The sequence below is a fragment of the Macaca nemestrina genome, chromosome 6 (assembly GCF_043159975.1).
Source record: "Macaca nemestrina isolate mMacNem1 chromosome 6, mMacNem.hap1, whole genome shotgun sequence".
Classification (NCBI taxonomy): Eukaryota; Metazoa; Chordata; class Mammalia; order Primates; family Cercopithecidae; genus Macaca; species Macaca nemestrina.
Genome location: NC_092130.1, coordinates 143365596 through 143391560, shown reverse-complemented (window position 1 = coordinate 143391560; position 25965 = coordinate 143365596). Strand labels below are relative to the sequence as shown.

General features: G+C 37.5%; 1 protein-coding gene across 6 annotated transcripts in view; it reads left to right on the top strand.

Moving 5' to 3' along the window:
* LOC105473089 (WD repeat domain 70) overlaps window positions 1–25965 on the top strand; it is a 388018-nt gene that overhangs the window by 337212 nt on the left and 24841 nt on the right. For all 6 annotated transcript variants that reach the window (XM_011726713.2, XM_011726718.3, XM_011726712.3 and 3 more), the window contains 4 exons: window positions 12611–12711; window positions 14357–14436; window positions 16419–16535; window positions 18355–18517. In XM_011726713.2, the coding sequence (XP_011725015.1) occupies window positions 12611–12711; window positions 14357–14436; window positions 16419–16535; window positions 18355–18517 (461 nt within the window). The remainder of the gene's footprint in view (window positions 1–12610; window positions 12712–14356; window positions 14437–16418; window positions 16536–18354; window positions 18518–25965) is intronic.

Sequence of the window (25965 nt, the reverse complement as noted above, 5' to 3'; positions counted from 1 at the left end):
CTCTATAGTTTGAGAAAGCATATATTCTGGAAATGAAAGTGCTAACACTTTCAAGTTGATTGAAAAGGCCTGGCGTGCTGTAAATGTTATACATCACATTTTGTATGTGATGTATAATTACACATGTTATACATGTAACATAATTATGCATAACATAAATTTAAAGAGTGTATATTCTGGAAATGAATGTGTTAACACTTTTCATTTCACAAATAAAGTTTTTGTGTTATTATTAAGAGAGAATATTGATGTTTTAAATTCAGAGAGATTGAAGAGGAAGACTAAATGGATAAAAAGAGCCATGAAATAATAGACCCTTTATGAACCTAGCTACTTATCTTAATTTATAATGTGTAAGGGACATACTGGCCATTCAGACTACAGTCAGTCTCCATTATTTGTACTTAGGGAGGGAAGCAGAAAGATAATTCAAATTAATGGATATTCCAGAAGTCCTCAGAATTGGCTTTGGAATGTATCTTTGTTCTTACATTTGAATGTGGATATAGCTGATCTGGGAATTCACTTCAAACAAATTGATGATACTATACCTGTGAAAGTTTGACTCTGAAGGAGTTGAGGAACTCATCTCTTCTTTCATTTCTTACTGGGAATAGAATAATCATCTATTTTACTGATATAAAGTCCCAACTCAGGCAGAATTGCACCTCCTTATAAGTTTCTAGAAATAAAGGAGTCAAGCATTGTCTCTGCCCAGAGTCATACAAGGAGTAGCATTATACAGGGAGAACTTGAGCTATCAGCACTGCAAATGCTAACTGAAAATAAACTTGAAAGACTACATTTGGCATTTATCTGCCTTCTAAAATATAGTGAAACCTCTTTAATGTGAAACACAAGGAAATGGAAAAAATGGGCTTTGAATTAACTAGCTTTCCATTATCTGATTTTTATTATAGAGCAATCAGGCAGCTGGTTGACTAGGGAATAGCATTTGCTTTGAATTATGTGTATTATTTTGAATAACGTGATACCAGCTTAATGAAATACTACTATAATTCACTTTTTAAAGGAGGATTAAACAATTGCATATCCTAGAGGGAGCCTGAGTAACATATTCATATTTAATAAAATATGTATATTTGGCCACAGCCAAGTGATAGGACGGTATGCCTAATTAACATAGGTGTGTGGAGCACTTGCTCACTGAGAACAGAAAGGTGGAGTCTCAGAACACTGATTGTTTCTTGGTCCTCCAAGATGTATGAATATTTGATAGGAAAACTGAGAGTAAGTAGAAAATGATGGAGTTTTAGTGTAAATTTGCCAGTACATGTTTCTTTCTCTGGCCCTATCTTTTTTCCAGGATCGAAAGCCAACTTCCAGCATGGCTTATTAGGACAGTGTTTGACTGTCAAGAAGTGCAGTGGTCACTTAGTACTACTATCTCTAGGAGTATTTTCTTTAATCACTGGAGAAAAGAGATGCCAGTGGAATATGGTGAAAAACAACATTGCCTTTTTGCTGCCTTCATAATTTGGACTACAAGACCACCGTGAAAAACTTAAACCCTTTTTGGGGAGTTTCCTAAAGCAAGCAGCATACACATTTAAATGGAAACTTGAATTCAGCTGGACTTACCTACTAAGCCAGCATCAGTAAGACTTGATTAAATTACTTAAATTAGTTCTTTGATACTCTTCTCAGCCATCTCTAAATTCACCTAGTGGTATCTATATTATGAAGGTTCCAGAACAGTTGTTCTTCATATTTGAAGAATACAGTTGAACGTTTATCTGTAGGCACACGAGAGTAAAGAGAAAAGATACCTCAGATTTCATGGTGGTTTAACTGTTAATATCTATGACATAAAATCTAACATGTTTTCAGGTAGGGAAGATGATGGGAACTAGTTTAGTGCTGATTCCTTTTTATTATTTTAAAAAATTATGATACTGTAAAATTGACCTTTTTAAGAAAGCACACAGTTCTGTAATTTTTAACGCATGTATAGATTCATGTAATCACTATCAACACAATCAGTATACAGAACACCCCCTAAAAACTCCTTTTTGCTATCCCTCTATAGTTTACACACTCACCCCTTCTTCCACCTCCAACTCCTAAGCCCTGGCATTCACTGATCTGTTCTCCAACATTGTTGTGTTATGGTTTCGAGAATGTCATATAAATCAGCAGTCCCCAACCTTTTTGGCACCAGGGACTGGTTTTGTGGAAGACAATATTTCCGCAGACAGGACCAGGATTAGGGTGAGGCAAGTGAGATGCCTTCCTCAATCACAAAGTTTAGAGGGGCGCTAAAACACTTAGTAATCAAGATAAATAACATTTTAATGCAACAATATAAAAAACGCAAGAAATCTGTGGTGAATAAAATACCAAATTTTTAAATAAAAATGGGATCAGTAACAGTGCTGTGCCAAGCTATATTACAGCCTAAGGCAAAAGGAAAACTCAGTTGGACTGATCCTGTCTTTATTTAAAATGTTGATGTTTTGTTTGTCACAGATTTTTTTTTTTTTTTTTTTTTTTTTAATTATTATTGGTGGAGACTAGAGTTGGGGAAATGGTAACTCACTTGTGCTTGAGTGATACATTGAATTTTGGACTTCTTCCCAAATCCACCTACTACTGTTTACTTTTCAGAGTCCTCAGATAGGTACCCTATGCCTTCTGCCCTGGTTTTTAAACAACATTCAGAGGGAGAGACTGAATGGAGTATGTTTCTACTGTCTACAATGGTGATGGAAAAAACAAAATGAAGCAGTACGGATTATAGCAGATGTGCCTAGGAGGAAGCTTCTAAGTTAGCTACACGTTTGGAGGGACATTCATATGGTAGGAAATAAAATAATGTCATTGATCCTAGAATGAGTCACCTCTCTTACTTGGGTGGTATGTTCCCTTGACATAGCTATGCCACAAGGAAGAGCTACTGGCTTTTGCTTAATTAGCTGCCATTGGTATTAAGCATACTTGGCTCAGTTTCTCAGTATTATTTTCCAGAGCTCATTCCTCTTGCCTACCTGCACACTGGGACATAACTCTCCTGTATAAAAATTAGACTTAACAGATTTTACAACTTCCCTAAAGAGTTCATTTCTGTGTATGAAATCCCTCACCATCAGATCATTTTTTTTCTTTACTTTTAGCCTCACATTCTCATGTTTAGAGGCTACATCCTTTGCTCTGGTCCTCATGGAGTTGGAGAACAGCTGGTTAACATCCTCTGTTTCCTTGAAGATTATAAAGTTACTGTTCAGTCTTGTCTTTGTCTGAGGGAACCAAACTTAGTCTTTTGTTCTTTTTTGTTTGTTAACATTTCCTTGTGGATCTTGTTTTCTCCACACTTCTGTTGTCTTTGATACTCTCTTCTCAGCCATTTCTAAATTCTCCAGTGACCAAATTGAAGTAAGGGTCTCCTCAGGGCTAATGGTGTCATGTGGGTGGTGAGGGCATCATCATATTACTAATGTTTATTCACATAATGCATGGCACATAGTAGATGCTCAGTGAAGATGTATTTATTAATTTTGCTTTACCTTTTATTACATTTTTTTCTGTTACATTCTTGTTGGGACTAACTGTAATGTCCTATTCCTTACCACCTTCTCAAGTTTTTATTTTTTGGTTAATAGTTTTTAAAAATCAATTTGGAATTTCAGTGCATGTATTTTCTTTTTTTCTTTTTTTTGAGACAGAGTCTCACTCTGTTGCCCAGGCTGGAGTGCAGTGGCATGATCTTGGCTCACTGCAACTTCTGTTCCCTGGGTTCAAGCGATTCTCCTGCCTCAGCCCCCCGAGTAGCTGGGAATTACAGGCACCTGCCACCGTGCCTGGCTAATTTTTGTAGTTTTAGTAGAGATGGAGTTTCACCATCTTGGCCAGGCTGGTCTTGAACTCCTCCTGACCTTGTGATCCACCCGCCTCAGCCTCCCAGAGTGTTGGGATTATAGGCGAGAGCCACCATGCCCGGCCACATTTTCTTTTAGAATTGATGAAAGAAGTATACATTTATTTTAATTGTCTACTTCTTTAAAACTTTAGATGATCCTTTTTTCGGATTTACTACAAATAACCAGGTTTTGGGTTCATTAGAGGAAACACAGATTTACTGCAGATGCTTAAAATATTGGTAATTTAAACTCCACTGAATATAATTTGTTTTGGTTCTTACACTATTAATGAATATGATATGTTTCCTGGATGTATTTTGTAACCTGTACTCTGTGCTTTGAAGCAAAAGTTATTTCTTTGAATTTGACACTTTATCAGAAGTCTAATCACTACTCTTCATTAGAATACGGGACAGATACTGATGTGATATAGTACTTATCACTTTATTTTTCTCATCTTTATTATCTCTTTTTTTTTAAAATTTATTTTATTTTATTTTGTTTTTTGAAACATAGTCTTGCTCTGTTGCCTGGGCTGGAGTGCAGTGGTGTGATCTCAGCTCACTGCAACCTCCACCTCCTGGGTTCAAGTGATTCTTGTGCCTCAGCCTCTCAAGTAGCTGGGATTACAAGCATGCATCACCACGCCCAGCTAATTTTTTTTTTCCTTAGTAGAGACAGGGTTTCACCATGTTGGCCAGGCTGGTCTCGAACTCCCGATCTCAGTTGATCTACCCAACTCAGCCTCCCAAGGTGCTGAGTGAGCTGTCATGCCTGGCCTCAATTAACTTTATAAATTTTTTGTAACTAGCACATTCTTGATTCAGGTGCAGTTTTTTAGATTCTCTATTCAATGTTCTCTTCTTTGAAATAATGTTTACTGTAGGAATCCAGATTCAAACCCTGCAGTGAAGCGTCCTTTCCTATGACCACCTATTTAACAATGATCTCATTTGGGAAGTTACAATGTGAGATGAAGGGCCAATCATGTGCTATCTTAGACTTTGTGAGCAAAAGAATGAGGACCAAAAGGAGGGCTTATCCAGTTTAATAGTTTATCCATTTCCTGGTATCATTTAACCCCATAACAAGCTATATTTTAAAAATCCACTCCTTAGTAGTGCCAGCATTTGCAAATGAAGGTTTTTCTGCTTCTGTTTGTAGTCCTTCAAAACAATAGAAATAGTCAGGGTATCCCTTTTGCTTAAACAGGAACTTTTTTCCCCCCTTCTCTACACAAGAGTTTGATATTTTATTTAATAAGTATTTACATTTATTTAGTAGGTATTTAAACTTGTGTAGACATGATTGCCATGAATGGCAAAGCTAGATAAGGAATCAGCCACTAGGTAATACTTATTAATTTTATTATTATATTATTATATTTACTTATTAGGTAATACTTATTATTCACTAGGGAGAAACATACGTCCTCTATAAAATGTAAAAAAAGAGAACTTGATTTGTAGATGTTTCAAAATGTTCAGAATGATACTTTTCATAATGTGTAAACAAATAATACAGTAATGACTAGAGCTCGACTGTCTAACCCTAGCACCATATCACATCCCACTGAGGGACCAAGTAAAGGACTTTATGTCTTGTAGGATTTTCTGACAGTTTTTCTCCCTCAGCCTGAATCTGATGAATGATCTTTGGTAACAAGTTTTCCAGCTGTCGTATCAGAATTCTGGCCAAACTTTCACAAGTATGTATAGTGTGGGGAAGAACAAGGTCTATAATTAAAATGTATCCCAGGATAGTATTTTTCCTTTTTGGAAATGATAGATAATGGTCTTGTAGGAGGATGGGTTGTGACACCCCCAAAGGACTAAATAAAAGTATAATATTTAAAACACCTTTACCTGTACTATAGTAAGATAAATAATATTTTACATACCCTGTGTAGTTTGTCTATACAGGAAGATTCAGCTTTTCCTGTGTTTTCTTGGTTTTACATACATAATGATTTCCAAGATCTGATTACATATGTTTTTTTATCTAGCAGTTAGAGATTTAATAAGTTTCATGCATTACTGTTTTATATATATAAACACAGGATTGTTATGCCTGTTTCTGTTGATAAATGAAGAAATGTAAAGGAGCCCGGGTCTGTGTAGACCAAACATAGAAAAACCAGGTGGAGTTTGGTTTACAGTGTGGGTCTTAAGTGATAATATCTCATATAAACAGATAAGGCTCCTCTTCTGTAGAAATGACTAGCCTGAGGCCCCAGCGCCTGAGGCTCCTCTTAGGCATGAGCTCCATATCTTGACACACCTACCATATCTTGGTATCCCATTCTGTGCCCACTAGTGGGAAGCTCTGCTGCATCTAAGTGGATCCCCTGGGGTGGGACCTCTGGGGTCATTTGCCTTGTAGGATGACCACCCACCTGGGTCACTCACCCTGTGGACTCCTGTTCTCAGTCTCCTGTTTGTTTCCTGCTCACAGGCTGTCATTAGTAAGAATAATTACCAGACTTTCTTCAGTCATTACTTGTGCCTTCTTTGCCTTCACAAATTCTTCTCAAGTAACAGGGTTGGAGCAGACCTTTACTGTTTTGAATTAGATGAACAACATTGTATTTAATTTTCTTTCTCAAGAGACCTTCCATTTTCTCTGAGAACTTTTTCTCGTGATGAAATTCTTTAGGCAGGTTTATTATCAGATACAGATGGGATTCATTTAGTGCCAAGGATGACTACTAGGTTCCAGATTTTTGCTGTTTTAATGGTTATCTTTATTTTATCGCACAGACTGTAAATGAGTTACTTTTAGTAAAAGCATTTTTCACGAGTTTGATGGGAATTAATTTGATAATTAGATGCCAGTTTTTAAAACACATAATCTATGCATCTGTATCAAATATGTATGACAGGTGCAAAGCAACACTTTCTCTTACTTGGTTTTTCTGCAGCAGCCCCCACATTTATGAAAATACTATGGCATTTTTTCTTTTCACCATTGCACTCCTGTCTGGCCTATTAGAGAATTTTTCAGGATAGGGAAGGGAGAAGATTGAGAAGATTTCTGGGGAAAAAAAATAAAAAAAAAAAAGACAGTTGCCCCAAGTCTGGCCCATGGTAGAACTTCCTTGGAACTGGGGGAATGTAAAGGAGGGGTAAAGGAGAGGCATATGCTCACTTAGCAAGATGTGTAGAGAAAATGTCTGCCTTTAAACTTTTCCATTGAGGGGATGTCTGTAGAAATCAGGTGGTGCTGATGACTCTTAGTTATTGGAGACTGGGGCTTACTCACCATATTTGCTTCCTGAACTTTAGAGGGATGAAGCCAAGTCTTGTGGCCTATGCATGCGGCAAAGCCATCCCAAGTCTGAGAAAAGCAAGGCTTTGGGAGAGAATGGAGGGAACAAAGACAGGAAAAATAGCCTGGAAAAGTTGAAACAATTCCCATTTTACTCTTACACTTCCCTGGCCCAATATTTTAATATAGAAATAGTTTTTCTTTCTCTGTGAAGAAAATCTTGGGCTTGTGGAAATCTGAAGAAAGTTCTTTCTCCAGTATTTTTTTGATCTTATCTGTTTTCTTTTTATTTGTTTTGGGTTCACATCTTGATCTGCTTTCTTAGTGTCTGGAATCTGCACACACACACACACACACACACACACACACACACACCCCCATTCAAATGTGTTGGATAGTCCCGAGGATGTCTGTAACTCTAAGACTGCCTCTATACAAGTCTGCAAAATTGTGTGACAGTCTCCTTCACGGTCAGGTGTCAGGCTTTTCATTTGAAAATTGTGAAAAATGCTTGTTCAGGGAATCACGGCCTTACCTTATCCATTCTTGTACTATATGACAAAAACCAAATGTGAAAAAACCAGATGGAGTTTGGTTTACATTATGGGTCAGCAGCTGTGGAGGATCCGGAAATGGGGTTTCAACATAATCATGTTTAAGGTATAAAATTATGAAGGCTGTTGGCTTTCTTTTAGCATGTAGAATAAGGGCGGTGTTTAGATATGTGCATTGCAGATCCCTAAGATGTTATGCAGGCATGATTTCTTTTATAGTAACATTTGTGAACTGGGAACTAGTGGGCTTTTTTTTTTGTAAATGATTTTAGTAATTCCTGCTTTTTAATACAAACTTGCTAAGGTTTCTGCTGGGTTAGGTGAGTTTGGATATGATTAAATGTCTGCTACCTCCTTTCCTCCCCATCTTTCCAAATAGAACTTTGCATGGTTAAGTAGTAAGGGAGTAAACAGTGAAGTTGGAGAAATCTGCTTACTGACCAAGCTCCTCTATGTGCAAGTTATTATGTGACCTTGGGAAAGTTACCACTCTCTACAATCTCAGTTTCTTCATCTGTGAGATGGGATGAAATTATTAATTTTGTAGTAGTTGTGAGGACTCAATTATATAAAATAATACAAAGTTCCAGTACCTAATAGTTCCCTTTCTACCATGTCCTAAAATGTAAATCATTTCTCTCTTTGGTTTCCTTTTCCTCCTCCCCTTATTTGCTTCCCTGGTTTCTCTAAAAGTAAACAAAAAAACCACAGAAATAAATTATTTGGAAATTTTTGTGGCCTTTTCACTTTTGCTAAGGGGTAATTTCAAAATTCCTAATTTGGAATTTTGACACTGCTAGCTTGACATCGTGCTGTCTTTCTCCCCAGCCTACCCCTCTCTTTTTGGTCTTGTAACTCCTTCTAGTCATGCGTATGGTCTCCTATTCCAATTCTTGTCTCTTATTTTTGGGCAAATTTATGGTTACCCTCCACGACCAAATTAAAGTGTTAAAATGAAAATGGGCTTTGGTTTAAAAGAATAAGCTTAATTTTGTGCTGAAATGTATAGTTCAACTTCGACAGCTAGAGGAAGCCATTAGTGAACCCACATGTTTTGGGAATTGAAGTAGATTAGTGTAAGAATAAAACACTTTGTCAATTTAATTAAGCAAATCAGTTTATTAAAATATGCAGACTAATTTCAGAACCTAGTTCTTTGCACTACAGTGGCCTTTTGCCATTTGAGTCTCATGATACAATGTGAGGACTTTCTCTTTGATTCCGTAGATCTCATGTCTTGATGGTCCTGACTGGTTCTCTGGCCCTTTGATTCAAATGTGCTCTCTATGCTTTATTTGCTATATTTCTCAGTAAATCCATAGGTCTGAGTATGTCACACTCCCAGTAAAGAAGCACTTCTTCAAGAACAGGATGAAGAAAGTTTGGGGTGGTTGGTTGATAGAGGGATTGTACTCTTTCTAAGTATTTATAGCTCATCTGTCTTCTGATGATGGTTCCTTAGGCTTCTAGCAGGCACGTGTCGCATTGTTGTTAAGCAAAGCCCGGTATGTATGTTTGACAAGTTAGCAGCGTGGCAGCTCAGCTTGCTTCCCAGCCCTGCCGCAGTCTCAGGGATTGTTTGGTTTGGCAGGTAGCCAGCTCTCTGCTATAAGATGCATTTCCTTGACAGGATAAAGTGTGGAGCCGCATTAGCTGCAAAGTTTACAAAGGTTAGCTAAACACACACAATAAATATTAATAAACAAAAAAGGCCCACCCACCTTTGACTTTAAATTTTGTTTCTTCATTTCGTGTTTTAGAATCCTTGTAGTAGTTGATTAATAACTGGTATTAGGGTAATTGAGCCTTAAGTATCCTCTGCCTAAGTTAGATTGCTCACAGGCCTCTCATTGGCTGCTTTGGTTTCTCATTGCCACAGTGCATGGGGCTCTGGAATGACTGTTTAGTTTAAGGGGTCTTACTTGCCTCTCCCTGTTTTGGTGTGAAAGGAGGGTAAATATGCTTCTCCCTAAGAATGTATATTAACCAGCTATATGTGTGTGTAAAGGCTCTGGAGGGTACAGGATGTGGACAGGAATAGAGGTGAGATGTCCTTGGACTCCCTGGAAAGCAATCAGACCTTGGTCTGTTGGCTTGTGCAGTTGCTTCTCTCTAACATTTACACCCTCAGTGAAGAGGGAGAGAGTAACAGTAACCTGCTGCCCCTGGAAACTGCCTGTTTGGCTGGATGTCTTGGAATTTATCAGGCCTACATTGTGGATCTTTTCCAATTCTGTATCCTGCTCACTTGAAAACATATTTGAGAACTAGTAATCTTAGACTGCTTAGCTGGACCTCTAGAGAACCAAGAAAGAGAAATAACTCTAATACTATGCCCTTAATATTGTCCTGGGCCATTTATGGGTGGCTGAGATTTCTGAAAGCCTTTGACAGCCCCTTTCATTGCTCTGTGATTCATGTACATTCTCTCTCTCTAGGACCACATTAGGAGGAATCTAACCCTGCTACATTTGTAGGATACCTGAGTATAATAATGATATGAGGAAATCAAATTATTCCTCATGGAGTAATTATTTTAATTAGGAAATTGTCTCCAGCTTTACCTAGCAGAGCAATCCATTTAGGCATGGGTGAACTGTAGCTTTTAATTCATCCTTCGGTGAACATTTGTTGAGCACCAGACACTAATCTAGGCACTTGGGATATGTTGCCAAACAAAACTAACTGAGATCTTTGCCCATGAAACATGTGTTCTAGTGGGGAGGGCAATCAGCATCATTAATAAATAAGTTATATATTATATTAAAAGGTGATACATACTATAAAAAAAAGAAAAGCAGAGTAAGGGGAGTTCTGGGACACCGTTTTAAATTGAGTGGTCTGAATAGCAACGACATTTAAGCAAAGACTAAAAGAGATGAGTCTTGACTCAGATGGATTTCTTCTAGATAGGGTTTCATAAACATGACTTCATGAAGTTATGTTTGTGACTCTCCTCATGTTTCCATATACCTGGCTTGACCATCTGGGAATTTCCAGTGGTTTATCTCAAATTAGTCTCAGTGGTGGAGCACCTAGAAGCTGCACTTTGTAGACCATGAGCTGTTGAGAAACTTAATTCCATCTTCCCAACCAGGAGCAATTTTATTAGGAGAAAATGTGACTTCTTAATGTATGTATTATAAAGTAGGTTTTACAAGCATAGGTACAAAGCAACAACAACCCCCCTCCCCAGAATACCCAAACTATCAAATTAAATATATCTTATTTTTTCAAGTTTTTCTGTTAATATTTACTCACTATTATATTTGTTTTATCATCTTTTAGCACTTGCTAACCTGAGTAGCAGGTACCATAGATTTGAGAAAAATTGTGGAAAGAAAGCCTAAACTGTGAAAACCTGCCCTTTTAACTTAATTTTCCCCCCAACTAATGGGGAAAACACAGCCATTCTGATTTGATTTTCTCTGTACAATATCCCAGTCCTCTTCAGTGGTACATAGATTAAGAACCACTCTTCTAGAGTAAGTCTGTTAAATCAGATATGAATTAAATAAATGTCTTGTAGACTCTTTTCAGCTTTCTCCTTAATTCCTCTGGAATATCAGGTAAGGGTTTGTAGCCATTTACCTATTTTTTTGCATATTTTTTTTACCATTCACATGGGAGTCTGAATTTTTACCTTCCCTCCCTCCCTCCCTCCCTTTGCACTCTGTCACCCAGGCTGGAATGCAGTGGCACAATCATAGCTCACTGAAGCCTCAAACTCCTAGGCTCAAGCGATCTTCTGTGCCTCGGCCTCCTGAGTAGCTGGGACTACAGGCACATGCCACCATGCCCAGCTGGGAGTTAATATTCTATCGAAAAGGATCTCAGAGATTTCAAGATATTCTATCTTAACAAAAGAGTGGAATGATTAGAGACAAGGAACCAAAGAAATTCAGCCCAAAGTAGATTTAGGAGACAGTAGTCATGATTTTCATTTTACCACTAGACCTATAAAATGCTAATATCTAATCGTACCCTTTTCCCCTTTAGTCCCTATATATAGTTTGGCAAGTGATAGATTATTAATAATCATTGATTTAATGCTTCCACTCATATCTTGTTCTATCAGAGTGAGTTCTATAGAACCTAGTACATGGGGTTTCTGTTTACCAACATTAGCTTCATCTTTTTTCTGTTTAATTCTATCCACGCTATCCCTCCCACCTCTGCCCTCTTACCACAGACAAAAATTAAAAACAGGGTATAGTTCTCACTGAGAACTTGTGGTTCTTTTCAGTCCCAGAGCACCACTTATTTTCCTCACCAGTAATGAATTCATAGGATCATAACTTCCAGTGAACCTTCTCTTAAACTACTTTTCATTCAGGTTAATGTCAAGTCTTCATATTTTGTATCTGTTTTACTTCTGCTGTTATCCTGCTGTTTTATCTCATAGATAGGGAGACATTATTAAGTGCCTACAAATGTATATTGTTTTTGAAAAAGCTTTATGAGATTTGGATCTTTGTGAACTAAAAACAATAACCACCTGGTCTCAATCTGCCGTCCAGAGGGACATATTGTATGTGTGTAACAGCATGAAATCCACTTCAGTGGTAAGTGTAACTGAGTTATGTGGATCTAGCATTTCATGATGCCAGCCTCACGTGGTAATGGACCTGGGAAACCTAATTTTGCGGTTTCAAGGCTGTCCAGAAAGGGAGATAATGTCAGGAAGAGAACATCTTTTTTATTTTTATGGAGTATCACCCAGATAATAAGTGATGGAATGGAACTTAACTTCAGGAACACAACTTTATGGTTTAAAAGAAAATGTATAAAAGTTAGAGGTAAACCATCAGGATGATATTTGATATAGTAGACTAGTCATCAAAGTACTAGCAGGATTGTTTCCATTTTTATCTGGCCTCTTTAGTCAGCCACTGCACCTTTCCTTTGCAGAGTGTTGTTCGCTGCCTGTGGCATCCAAAGCTGAACCAGATCATGGTTGGAACTGGAAATGGATTGGCTAAAGTCTATTACGACCCCAACAAGAGTCAGAGGTATTTCATAAGTATTGCCTGTTTTAGATGGATGACAACAACTGGGGGGGAGGGATTTCCCTCCCACCCCCCGCTTTTATTCATTTCCCACTTTGATGGAGATCCACCCATTTAGAAAATGCAGCTGGCACAAAGTAAAGCCTCAAACTCCTGATATTGTGCTTTAAAAAGGATTTGAATATCGCCCTTGATCCACACTGAATTCAAAGCGAAAGTTTCCTGGGGATTTGCAGTTGTTTAGCTGAAATGTTGAGTGCAAGGGGGAAAAATGTTCTGCCTACTTTGCATACCACCCTGGACAGAGGCATTAGCAGCGGTACATGTAAGAGATTAACAAAGCAGGGAACTAACCACTTACAGGAAATGGAATCAGCTTGTCCATTTCGCTTCTTTCTTTTTTGGCTTCTAGCAGTTACTGGTTTGGGTGTTTGGCAAGATTATTCTCTGCCCGCAGAAAAGGACAGCACAGATACGTTTCCCTTCCACCCCCATGCCCACCCAAGTTTCAGACTTAAGTATACCACTGTATTTCAAAAGTCTGAAAATGTAACTAGAGGTTCAGTCAGTTCCTCAGTTATTTCCATTTTGCTTAGGCACAAAGACGGATATGTGTCATCACCCAAAAAAAATGGTTTTGTTTCTCTCTCTTAAAGTACAGTGACTGATTAGCTCTTTCTTTAGAGTAAGACTTGGTTAACTAGCATTAAAATTCACATGTGAAAATCACTGGGGTCCCATATGAACTTGTTTTAAGGTCCCACCTCCTTTGAGGAAAGGAAAGCCACCCTCTATTGATGAATATTCATTGGCCATAATTTTGCTCTGAATAGAAGCAGACAGCCCCGTCTTCCTTCAGAGCTTCCTGGACTAGAGTTGGAATCCTGGCCTTATACAATAAAGTATATTTATGGTATTTGAAAACAAATAGGATTTTATTTGTTTTTTAAAAAAGAAATTAAAAATGCTAATGTACTTCGGATTCGAGTCTGCTTCACTTGAGAAAATGATGAGCCTCATTTCATAGCACCCATTTAGAAGACACTTTCTGTGGAAGCTTTGCTTTAAGAAATTTACTTATTTGTATTTACTTCTCTTGTAAAGGATAACGCTCTACTACTAAGGAGAAGTGCAATGTTCTAAGCACATTTTTGGTTAATCCCACACATTCTTGGGCCGTAGCCCCTTGGCAACACTGCCAAGCCAACTCAGTTCCAGACACTTGTACGCTTGTATTTGAAAAGTGGACATATGCCATTTGGGGTGTAGACCACCCAGGTTGCTTTCATCCGAGACATAAACTAAAATTTTAACCCTATGACCTTTAGAGTTAAAAGGTTGGGTAATTTTATTAAGATCTTAAAATTTCACATTATTCCTGTAGGCTTTGTAAACTTGTGTCCTGTTGCCCTGTTACCTCTCCAACCCTCTTGCTTGGTAATAACCACTGACTGACAGACTTGCTTTTCCATAAATTTAAGCTTTTATCACTGAGAACCCATCTGTTGCCATCCCTCAGAAGGTCAAGGACTTGTGTAGATGAAGTACATGCACAGAGTATGTTCCTGAAAGTATCTCATGTTTTCAACATGAAATTTTCTGTTTCTAAGACCAAGTAAAGAAAACAATTTGCTTTTACACCCCTCAGGGGAGCAAAATTATGTGTGGTTAAAACCCAGCGGAAGGCAAAACAAGCTGAGACTCTAACTCAGGACTACATCATCACCCGTAAGTCGTTAACATGCCTCTCAATCATGCATCTCTCTTCTGCTCTCATGTGGTTTTGATTGCATAGCTTTAGAGACAGAGAAAGCCCTCAGAATTCAGGCATATATTACAAAATTGCCCATTCATCTGGATAGGACCAGGAGTCATGTAACAGCTAACCTCTTTGGCTTTTGTGACTCATCACAGAGACAGGGTTATTTCTGCAGCTTTCAACCCAAAAGGAAAAAGCCTATGTGAGCCCAATACATTATAGCAGTTTTTTCAAGAGTAACAGTCTGTTCTAAGTGTAAACAAGAAAGAGTGCTGGTCTTGGAATCAGGAGGCCTGGGTTTGTCCAGTTCCACCACTGACTGGCAATGTGATGTTGAACAACTTAACTTTTAATCAGGAGAGTACGGCAACTAGAGGAAGGGTCTGTTCCAGCTTCCTCTGAAATTCTATGACCATGTGCTAGACTGATCCGCAGTAATTTGTATATAAAATTAACTACCTGGGGTATGAGTAGAAAGGTTACTAGGGCAGAGTGGTTTCTCTCAGATATGTCACACAACCTCATTAATCTGGTAGATATGTGTTCCCAGAGCCACAATCTCAAACCTGCAACAGGTGACAGCTAGGAAAGAAAGAATGGATACTACAGCGATTATCGTTAGCAGATGGCCCTGTGGACTTTATCAGTGACTCAGTCTGGAGCCCAGGGGGCGCTGTACTGCCGGGTTTTCTCACTGGTGGTGGGTCTCATATGAGACCAAGTCCCTTGGAGCTTATGACCAGTAAAGAGATCCCATGATACTTTTTGCAAGAGTAGAAGTGTTAAAGTCACTGTCATAACCAGTCTAGCTCATGTAATTACATGCGGCCTACTTAAATTCCTCCAGTCGTTTGAAGTGAAAAGCTATTTTTCCTCCTCCTAAAAATACTGTTGTGTTGTGTTGCCCAACTGAGTGACCGGTGGCTGTGTTTCTCAGCTCCCCTGACTCAAGGCAGGCATGTTTTACTGGTGAGTGATATGGTCCGGCCCTAGTTGGCAGTATAGGTAGAAGGTAGAAGGTTTGAGGTGTCATAGACATTTTATTGATATTATAAATTCCCTTTAACCTTTCCCTTCCTTCCCCTGGTCCCCTGGGAAAAGTTTCTTTTAAAAGGGGTTTAATCTGCATGTAAGAGTCAAAAGAAATTGTGCTGGTACTTTTTGGGGGCAAGAAAAAGAGAGTTATTTAATACTTCCCTAATAACTCTTTCCTTTTCCCCTAGAATATTATACTGTTTTCCTTTTAAATTCTTACAATCTTTTATATTCTGAAATTTAATTTTGACATTGAGTAAACAGCAACAGCAATTGAACACATATTGCTTTGGTTCTTATTTTCTTATTTTGCTACCATATAGCAGGAGGGATAAGGCCCCATTAAGTCCCCACGCCAAGAGATTTAGGCACCCCTTGCATTCATGGCAACCTTTATCCCAGTTTTAGTGGGGTAAGTGTTCCTCCCTTCCGGTTACTCAGTGTTGTCAACTCCTCCTGAGAGGTGGTCACATTTCAGAAACGTGTGAAGTGATTCCAGTGTTTATGAGACATCTGAGGAGACTTCAGGACTGACAGCAAGCTATTGGCATTATTTACATTTGGGTCCTGTAAGAAAAAAATAAGAGGCAGTCCCAATATGTGTTTCTTTTCAAAACCGCAGTAATGAAGTTTTAACTGCTACCCATGGTTTGGGAGATGGGGAACCTCACCGATGTTTCCGTGACAATATTTAACAGTATTTCCTGAGTGCTGTTAGCTGCCGGGAGAGGTGAGCAATGAGTCTGGTCTCAAGCAAAATTGGCTAATTGGTTACAGTAAGACTGTCTTTTATTATTAGATGAAGGCTGTCATTGTGACTTCCATTTCATCTTTCAGTTAGTCATGCTTTTTAGCTATGTTTTTGGATGGAAAGATTATTCTTATAATGAAATTTTTCAAATGTGACTTCTTGTAGCTCATGCCTTGCCTATGTTCCGTGAGCCCCGCCAACGGAGTACAAGGAAACAGCTGGAGAAGGACAGACTGGATCCCCTGAAGTCGCATAAACCCGAACCTCCTGTAGCAGGCCCAGGTGACTGTGATCCAGCTAGTGACCTGCAGAGGGAGTTCAGAGGCAGGGTGGGGTAATTGATATAAAATTGGGACAGTCTTTTGGGCCTGGATGCTTCTTTGTCTTCAGAGAGATTTTACTAGTGTTTTTTAAAAATGTTTTCTTTTTAGCTGCAGAAGAACTGATGCAGAATCCAGATGTATAAAGCGGATAAAAATTGAGCTGCTATGCTGAAATAGGGAGGAAGACTGGGGCCCTTTCTGCTTGGTCTGCAGCTTGAGTTTTCCTAGCTGGCCTCAGTGGAACTTGGGGGCTCAGTGGAACTTGGAACCCAGTGTTAAAACCACTGCTCTCAATATTGGCTTAATATACAACACTGGGCACTTTTACCAGAATCCAGGCTGGATTAGGTTTCACACAAGGCAGAAAGTGGCCATCATTTAGATTTGTGTTGATATCACTAGAAGATGGATAAAAGTCTTTAGCATTTTTAAGAAGTAGGTACCAGAAGAAAGCCAAGCAGCACTGGCTAATAGTATAGCACATACCTTCGTTAGAATTTCATTTTCTGTTATCATCTATGTAGTTTCTATTTGGTCTGCTCCTTCAGCATAGAAAACATTTTGCATATCTATTGTAATTTTTTTTTCATTTTTTTTCTAACACCATCCTAACTGCAGTTTCCAAATAATATTCTTTCTTGGATTATTGTGAACCCTTCTAACTAGGCACCTTAGTCTCAAGTCACTCCCTCTCTCCCACCTCACTTCTATTTGTCTTATACACAGCTTTAATCCCCAACTCCGTTAGCTTTTCATGTTGCTACAGCCTCCAAACCTTCATAAGCTTCCCGCTGTCCAACTGTCTTTCCAGAGATTCAAGGTTCTATACAGTCCAAATCAAATCTACCCCTGTAGCTTTACACCTTACTTCTTTCCTGCTCTGATCTTCTGAGATTACTGTTGGTTCAGTCTTGTCCCCAAATACCCACTGAAGCAATGTATTTTTGTACTTAACCCATTCTGCTTGTTGAAAATAACCTTGTTTACCTCCTGAGCTTTCACAAATTGGATCCATCTCTTTCATAAAGACCTGTTCAACCGCCTGAGCCTGAAGTGCTGTCTTCTTCTAAGTGCCATAATAGTTACTGGCCATACAAATTATCTCACAGTTAATTATTTCCTGCCTTATTTAGTTTCTTCTTATCTTGTTTTATGAAATGAATCTTTTAGTGTTATTTGGCTTTTCATATGTTTATCTTCCTAAAATGTCCTACATCTTTCTGAGTACCAGTCACTATACTAGCTGCTAGAGATCCAGTGGGGAACAAATCCCTGCCCTTAAAGAGGTTCCTATTTCTTAGGGAGATTATAGTACAGCAGAGCAACATGAATCAGTATGTTCAGCTTATTTGTTTTCTCTTGTAATACTCAGCAAAGTACCTGTAAGGTATTTGGAAGATGCCAAGCCCTAAGATAATGTTCATTTAAATAGCATCTAATGAATATTGGTTATTTTTATTAATTGAATTCTAAATGTTGATGCCAGAGGAACTTTTTTAAGCACATATATGGCAAATTGTAATTTTTTCTATGTTGGTACGATTCTGTAAGTTTAAGCAACTGAGACATAACAAAAAAATCTCTTCCTATTTAAAAGTGTTATGGGGAAGTTGAGGTTTGGTGATCTCTTTGGTTCTGATTGTCATAAATGTAAGCTGAAAGGATGATACTCAAGTACTCTTGAGATTTGTGCTCAGATAAGTACAGTGTACACAGATATACCTGTGTATCCTCATGCTCATTCAGTTTCTAATTTGATTTTTTTTCTTTTGCTACAGGTCGTGGTGGCCGAGTTGGAACCCACGGGGGCACTCTCTCTTCCTATATTGTGAAGAACATTGCTTTGGACAAGACCGATGACAGTAATCCTCGGGAAGCCATTTTGCGTCATGCCAAAGCAGCAGAAGACAACCCATATTGGGTTTCTCCAGCATATTCCAAGTGAGAATATAGCTTATTAAAATAGGAAAATTGTTATGTTTAATGAATTGGGGAGAACATAACAATGTTGTTTTTGAGTTCTAACTTGTCTATTTCTTATTTCATACTTAGATATGAAAAATAGGCCAGATACTCATGGTCCTTAAGCCTAGGCATTTGTTTGTATCATAAAACTCTAAAATCATGAATTTTAAAACTAGGCCCTGTTCCATCAGAGTTGTAGCATGGTGTAAACCATTATGTGAAGCCCATCCTGCCTATGATTAAAACAACAAACAAATCACTGCTTATGTGCATTATGTTAGTTGAGGAGGGTTAAAAGCAAATGAAGCAGTTTGTAGGTCTGATATTATGAACTCACTTTTATTTATAGAGCTGTATATGTAAGTAACACTGCAGAGTAGATCCTGCCTGCTCGTATTCCCTCAGATAGCTTAGCACGGATGAATAGGTAGCAGTTCTTAAAGCCACCAAACCAGCTACGTTTACATTAAAGATAGGTACTATTATAGAATTTTCCGTTTTTATTTTTACTTATTTATTTAGAGTCAGGATCTTGCTCTGGTTGCCCATGCTGGAGTGCAGTGGCATGATCATAGCTCACTGTAACCTCAAACTCCTGAGCTCAAAGGATTCTCCTTCCTCACCCTCCTGGGTAGCTAGCATGACAAGCATGCACCGCCACACCCAACTAATGTTTTAATTTTTTATAGAGACAGGGTCTCACTATGTTGCCCAGGCTGGTCTTGAACTTCCGGTCTCAAGTAGTCCTCCAACCTCAGACTCCCAAAGTGCTGGGATTATGGGCATGAGCCTCTGCACCTGACCAGAATTTTCAGTTTCTAAATTTTTAAACTTTTTGATTTAATTTTAGATTTTTAGGAAAGTTGCAGAAATAGTACAGAGAGTACATACATACTGTTCACCCAGCTTCCTCCTAATTTAATACTTTACATAATCTTAGTGCAATTAATTATCAAAACTATAAAACTAACATTAGTATAATACTATTAACTAGGCCAGGTGCATTAGCTCATGCTTGTAATCCTGGCACTTTGGGAGGCTGAGGCAGACAGGTCACTTGAGGTCAGGGGTTCAAGACCAGCCTGGCAGCACATCTCTACTAAAATACAAAAATTAGCCAGGCGTGGTGGCGTGCGCCTGTAATCACAGCTACTCGGGAGGCTGAGGCAGGAGAATTGCTTGAACCCAGGAGGCGGAGGTTTCAGTGAGCCAGGATCATACCACTGCGTTCTAGCTTGGGTGACAGAGTGAGACCCTGCCTCAAAACAAACAAACAAAAAACTATTAACTAGACTATAGACCTCAGTTAGTTTTTGCCAGTTTTTCACTCGTGTTCCTTCTCTGTTCCAGGATTCCACATCGCACTTAGTCTCCTCCTATCATAACAGTTACGTTTCCTGTCTTTCATGATTTTGATGCTTTAATGAATACTGGTCAGTTATTGTGTAGACTTTCCCTCATTTGGGGTTTGCTTGATATTTTCTTATATTTGGAATGAGACCATGCATGTTTGGCAAAAATAACACAAGAGAGATGTTGTGTCCTTCTCAGTGGATGTCTTATTACTGGTGATGCTAACTTTGGCCACTTGCTGAAGGTTGTATCTGCCAAGTTTCTCCACTGTAAAGTTGCTTTCATTCTATTTCTATTTCATTCTATTTTCAGTTGATCACTTCTTGGAAGTGATATTTTAAGACTATGCAAATCCTGTTTCTCCTCAATTTTGCTGTCTGATTTTATCATCCATGAATGAATTTGCCTATAACAGTTATTACTATGGTGTTTGCTTAATGGTGGTTTTCTGTTTCCCTCTCTCCTTCTGTGTTTATTAATTGGAATACTACCTAGAGAAACAGTTGTTCCTTCTTCCACATTTATTTATTTTTCAAGTATTTTTAAAATATTGGTATGGTCTCTTACTTTATTCTGTGAGTTAAAATCCAATACTATCATTTAGTTTGTTGCTCAAATTGTTCCAGCTTTGGCCAATAGAAGCTCCTTCAGAATGGCTCCTGTCATCTTTCTCAAGCCCCTATATATCTTTTTAGTACTTCCTTACTTTCTGGCACCACAAGATGTTACAGATTTATCTTTGTTTTTCTTACCCACATTCTGGAATCGACCACTTCTCTAAAGAGCCGTGGCTCCTTTTGTTGGAGAATGGTGGTTAGAAACCAAGGGCTGTGTGCTGGATGTGCTCCTTGCTACTAGACTGCCATTGCTTCTAGGTCCTCTCTGGTGACAAAGCTAGGAAATACGTGTATGCATACTAAGCTACCCATCTACACACATCTGTGTTTCTGAATGTATCATATAATCTGTAGTTATATTTTTTAAAACCATGAGTTTTAATTAATGTTTCTGATTTCAGTCCTGTATCACAGGTTCCCTGACTTTTCCCCTTTCTGTATTTGTAACTTCTTTCTCCATTAATGAGAAACCCAGCTCTGATTTGTTTAGTTCTGGCATATACATTAACTAATTTTAGAATTGCTAACCCATATCCCTGTAAGAATCACTTTTCCTATCTACATGGCATAGTTTGTTTACAGTTCTTCTCATCTTTAGCCTTAAAGTATATTTTCTTCACCACCCCAGTGATTGTGGCTATGTTAGTCATTTGAAATGCAGTTAGGTTCATTTATTAGTGTTTATATCGCTTTTTTGGGTTTCCTTCACTTCCTGTTTATTTTTTTGGAGTGTGTGAAATATTACTATGGTTCTAGGAGTCAGAGCTTTAAAAGAGATTTACTTAGAGAAATGTCTCTTCCTCTTCATTCCTGCTCCCCTTTTGCTATTCCCAGTCCCCCTTTTTTCAGTCCCTTTCCTATCCACCCTTGTAGCTAAATAATCTCTTTAGTTCCTGGTGTATGTTTCGTGTATTTCTTGAGCAGATATGTAAGTATCTTCTTACATCCCCATATTTCCTACATGAAGGATAGCATAATTTAAATCATCTTTTTTTCTTTTTTTGGTCTAAGTTCCATTTGAAAATCTTTGGTGAAGTGTAGTTACAACATATGAACACATGTATAGAGTAAAATGTCACCATTTTCAATGTATAAATACTACCCACAACCAACTTTTATCACAAAATTATTGCTAATCTGTGATTATCCACAAAGTAGTTGGTTATCTAAATGTTTCTTCATTAACATTTTAGTATGAAATTTAACTTTAAATGAACTTTGAGAATACTATTTATAAATATGTCAGCAACTTTTTTTGTTATGCCATTTTTGAAATTTGAATTGATCAGTTTAGTATTTTAGCTGCTTTTCATCCCCCATCTTTATTGAGGTATGATTGACTTAAAAATTTATATATATTCTGGTGTAAGACTTGATATAAATTTAGTCATATTAATTTGCTTTTGTTGGCTTTGCTTCTTTTTCACATAGAAGTATGCCCTAGAAAACACTACATCAGTCCATAGAGCTCACTCTCATTGATTTTCATAGTTGCATCGTACTCCATTGTATGAATTTATCATAGTTAATTCAACCATTCTTCTATGTATGGATATTTAGGTTGTTTCAGTATTTTGTAAGTACTAACAATGCTATAGTGAGTAGACTTACAGACATGTATTTTTGTATTGTTGGAGGTATATTCAAGTTTTTTTCTTGATGTCTTTATGTATTCCTAAAGTTTTGTCTTTAATTGTGAGAAAACTGGATGCTGATTACTTTTTAAAACATTAACATGCTGGAAAAAGTCTTTTATTAACCGACTCCACCTTTATACTGCTCCCAGTCCCCTATCTACTCATTATTAGGAGCTACATTGCTTCAAATAAAAACACATCATCTTAGCACGCATTCCTTAGAAGCAGGCCCTGAGATCAAGATTTATATAAAGATGAATTATTAGGATATGTTCCCAGAGAACATCAGTAGGGAGTAGAGATGTGTCATGAAGCCGTCAAGTGTGCCAAGTCTCAGGGAGAGTCACTTTGCCTTAATCCTGCAGGGTAACCCTGGAGACTGTGGTCAGAGTTGTCCTGGTCAGGGACATGGCAGCTGGAGTATTTATACTCCCTTATTTGTTGGTCATTGGTGATGGTAGGAGATGGGGTTGGGAAAGACACTTCAGGCACTGTCAGCTCTCCAGCGTTTTAGAGGTAGATGCTCCTGCTGCGAGTGAAAGCACATTGCCCAGTAATGCTAAAAGGATTTGAGGCAGTCGAGGGGAAGCACTGTGTCCTCTGCTATATGTACTGTAGCAGAACAGACTATGTGATGTCAATGGTGGTTGTTCACGATTTATATTAATGAACAATACAGATGGAACATCTCTGATGCTAAAAGGATTTGAGGCAGTCGAGGGGAAGCACTGTGTCCTCTGCTATATGTACTGTAGCAGAACAGACTATGTAATGTCAATGGTGGTTGTTCCCAATTTATATTAATAAGCAATACAGATGGAACATCTCTGAACAGTGAATTGTATAATATCACAACAACTAAGAGGTCATATCAAGGCTGGCCAGCGAAATGCATGCTTTAGCCTTCATTTGAATAGTATTTATGTGTGTATAAATTAATCCATGTCAACACATCATCGGCAGTCAGATAAATTTATAGATTATGTCTGTGTTGACACTTCTGTTTTTAATGAGGTATTTTCCATTATTAGGGATTGTTTTTATACTTCAGAAACCTTGTTTAGAAACATACTAAAGATTTGTTAAGAAAACAGTCATAGTTTAAATTTTGTTAAACATGGTGTACGTTATTTCGATGGCTAACTGCTCCAAATATGTGTGTCTATGTTTACACACAAATCATTGAGATGTCTTCAAAAATATTGATATAAATACTGTTTGCTGATTATTCGTTGATATTAGCAATGTATAATATAGCAATATTAGCAATGTATAATTAGAAGGTGTCAAAGACCTAACTTACCACTGGAGAAAATGAAACATCCAGAAGATAGCTTTTAAAACCTGCTGGATAACAAGTCATTGCTGGAATCCAGACCAGGAACCTGGCCTTAGAATTTTCAGGTTATTGTTCTGACATCTAATAATGAGTTATTTTGATAAAGGAGTAACTTCAATTTAGTATGTGGTTTTCATGTCTGAGATCTAAAGTAGTACATACACACGGTAAAAACAAACAAACAAAAAATCCAGTGGTACTAAAGGTACACAATGGAAATTTGAAAGCCTTTCTTTCACTTAACCCCAGTTCCTTCATTCTACTACTTGGAGATACCAACTGCTGCAAGTTATTATATATCCTCCCAGAGAGAGAGATACGTGTAGATACATTGTTTGTTTAAAAATGCAGGTATATAGCATGTTTTACACACTGATTTGTGGTTTTGTTTTTTACTTAGTGTACATTGCAAGATCGGGCCAGCTCCATCCAGACATATTTAGCTCATTCTTTTTACTTTATGTAACTATTCAATTGTATGGCTATATTATGCTTTTATAAAAACTGTACCCTCTTGAATGACAAGTTACATTGTTTTCAGCCTTTTTCTTTCATAAACGATACTGAAATTAGTATCTTTGGATATACATATTTGCCCACAAGTGCAAAACTACTAGAAATTTTTATCTTTGCCAAACTGATAGGTGAAAATGTATAATTTGTGGTTTTCACCGGCCTTTTAATAATTTTTTAGCATCTTTTCTCGAGGGGCTGTAGAAAGGGGGCTCATTTGCCTATTTGTCTTTTTCTTACTGATTTGTGTTATTTATATTAAGGAGGTTAACCTTTGTATATCATGTATGGCAAGTATTTTTCCCAGTTATTTTTTATTTTACTTTGTTTATGGTGTTTTTCTCATGTAAAAAATTTATTTTAGTGTGGTGAGATTTAGAAATGGGGTGGGGGGTGCACTTTTGGGTTTTTATTTAGGAAGGCATCTCCCATCCAAGATTAGTCTTGAAATTCTCTCAGATTCTCACTTAATACTTTTATGGATTTTTTTTTTTTAGAGTTAAATCTTCAATTCACCTGGAATTATTTTAGTGAAATGAGTGAAGTCATTATATTCGTTACCACAAATTTGGTGTCTTAAAAAATAGAAATTGATTCTGTCACAGTTCTAGAGGCCAGAAGTCAGAAATCAATGTTGGCAGGATTGTACTTTCTACAGAGACTCCAGGGGAAAATTCATTCTATGCCTCTTCTAGCTTCTAGAGGATTGCCTGATGCCTTAGTTCATAGCCACATCCCTTTAGTGTTGCCTAGTCTTTACATTGCCTTCTCCTTTGTGTTGGTCTTCTCCTTTACTCTCTTGTAAGGATACTTACGTAGTATTTAGAGCCAACCCAAGATAATCCAGGATTATCTCCTCATCTCAAGATACTGACCCTTTTTCCAAATGAGAGAACATTCACAGGTTCCAAGGATTGAACGTGGATATCTTTAAGGGGACCATTTTTCAACCTACCATAGTAGAGTTCTAATTTACTTATTTCAAGTTGGTTTAACCACTTGCTGTAGCATTTTTTATTGTACATTTTAATTTTCCTCATTAAATTGAAATGATACCTTTATTATACCTAACGTACTTACGAATTTTAATCAATTTCTGGGTTCTCTGTTCTGTGCTGTCAATTGGTCTGGCTCTGCAAGTATCAATACCAAACAGTCTTCATTATTAGTAGGGCTGCCTGTTCTCATTATCCTTATGAGACTGTGTCTATCCTTGCAGTTCTCCATGACTTTATTATCTAGTAACCTTCCCCTCAAAAATTAATGATGTGGACTTGAGTTATATGTATATCTTAATTTAGACAGAATTTATAATACTGATTCTTTCAAACCGAGAACAGAGTTGTCTTTCTAGTCACATCACTATATCCCTCAGTAGTACTTTTAAGTTTTCTTCATATAGACCTGTCACATTTCCTTTTAAGTTTATTTCTACTTATTTTATCTTTTTGTGCTGTTGTAAATAGAGTCTTTTCTTACACTAAATTTATAACTTATTTGTATATGGAAATACTGTGCAGCTACCTATATGTGTGTTATTTATATATATTAGTTCTGTATCAAGCTGTTTATTATATTTTCTTACGTATGTTTTAAATAATTTTTTATTCACTTAGCTTGGGGTGTACAGTTATAAAATTATATGCAAGTAGTAAGTTTACCTCCTTCTTTCCAATTTTTATACCTACTATTTCTTTTTATCTAATTGCATTGACTACTTCCAGAACAATTTCAAATAACATCAGTGATAGTGCACATCCTTTTTTCAATTTGAACTTTAACAGGAATGATTCTATTATGTTAAACCTCACAAAATTTTCCTTTTTGTAGGTGAAAAAAATCAAATATCAGCAGTTACATTATTCAGTCTAATGGTATTTCCACATAAAACGTGATAATGTTTGAAAACACAAGATGTTAAGAAAGAATCCAATTCTTTTTTTATTAATGCAACAGAGATTTACT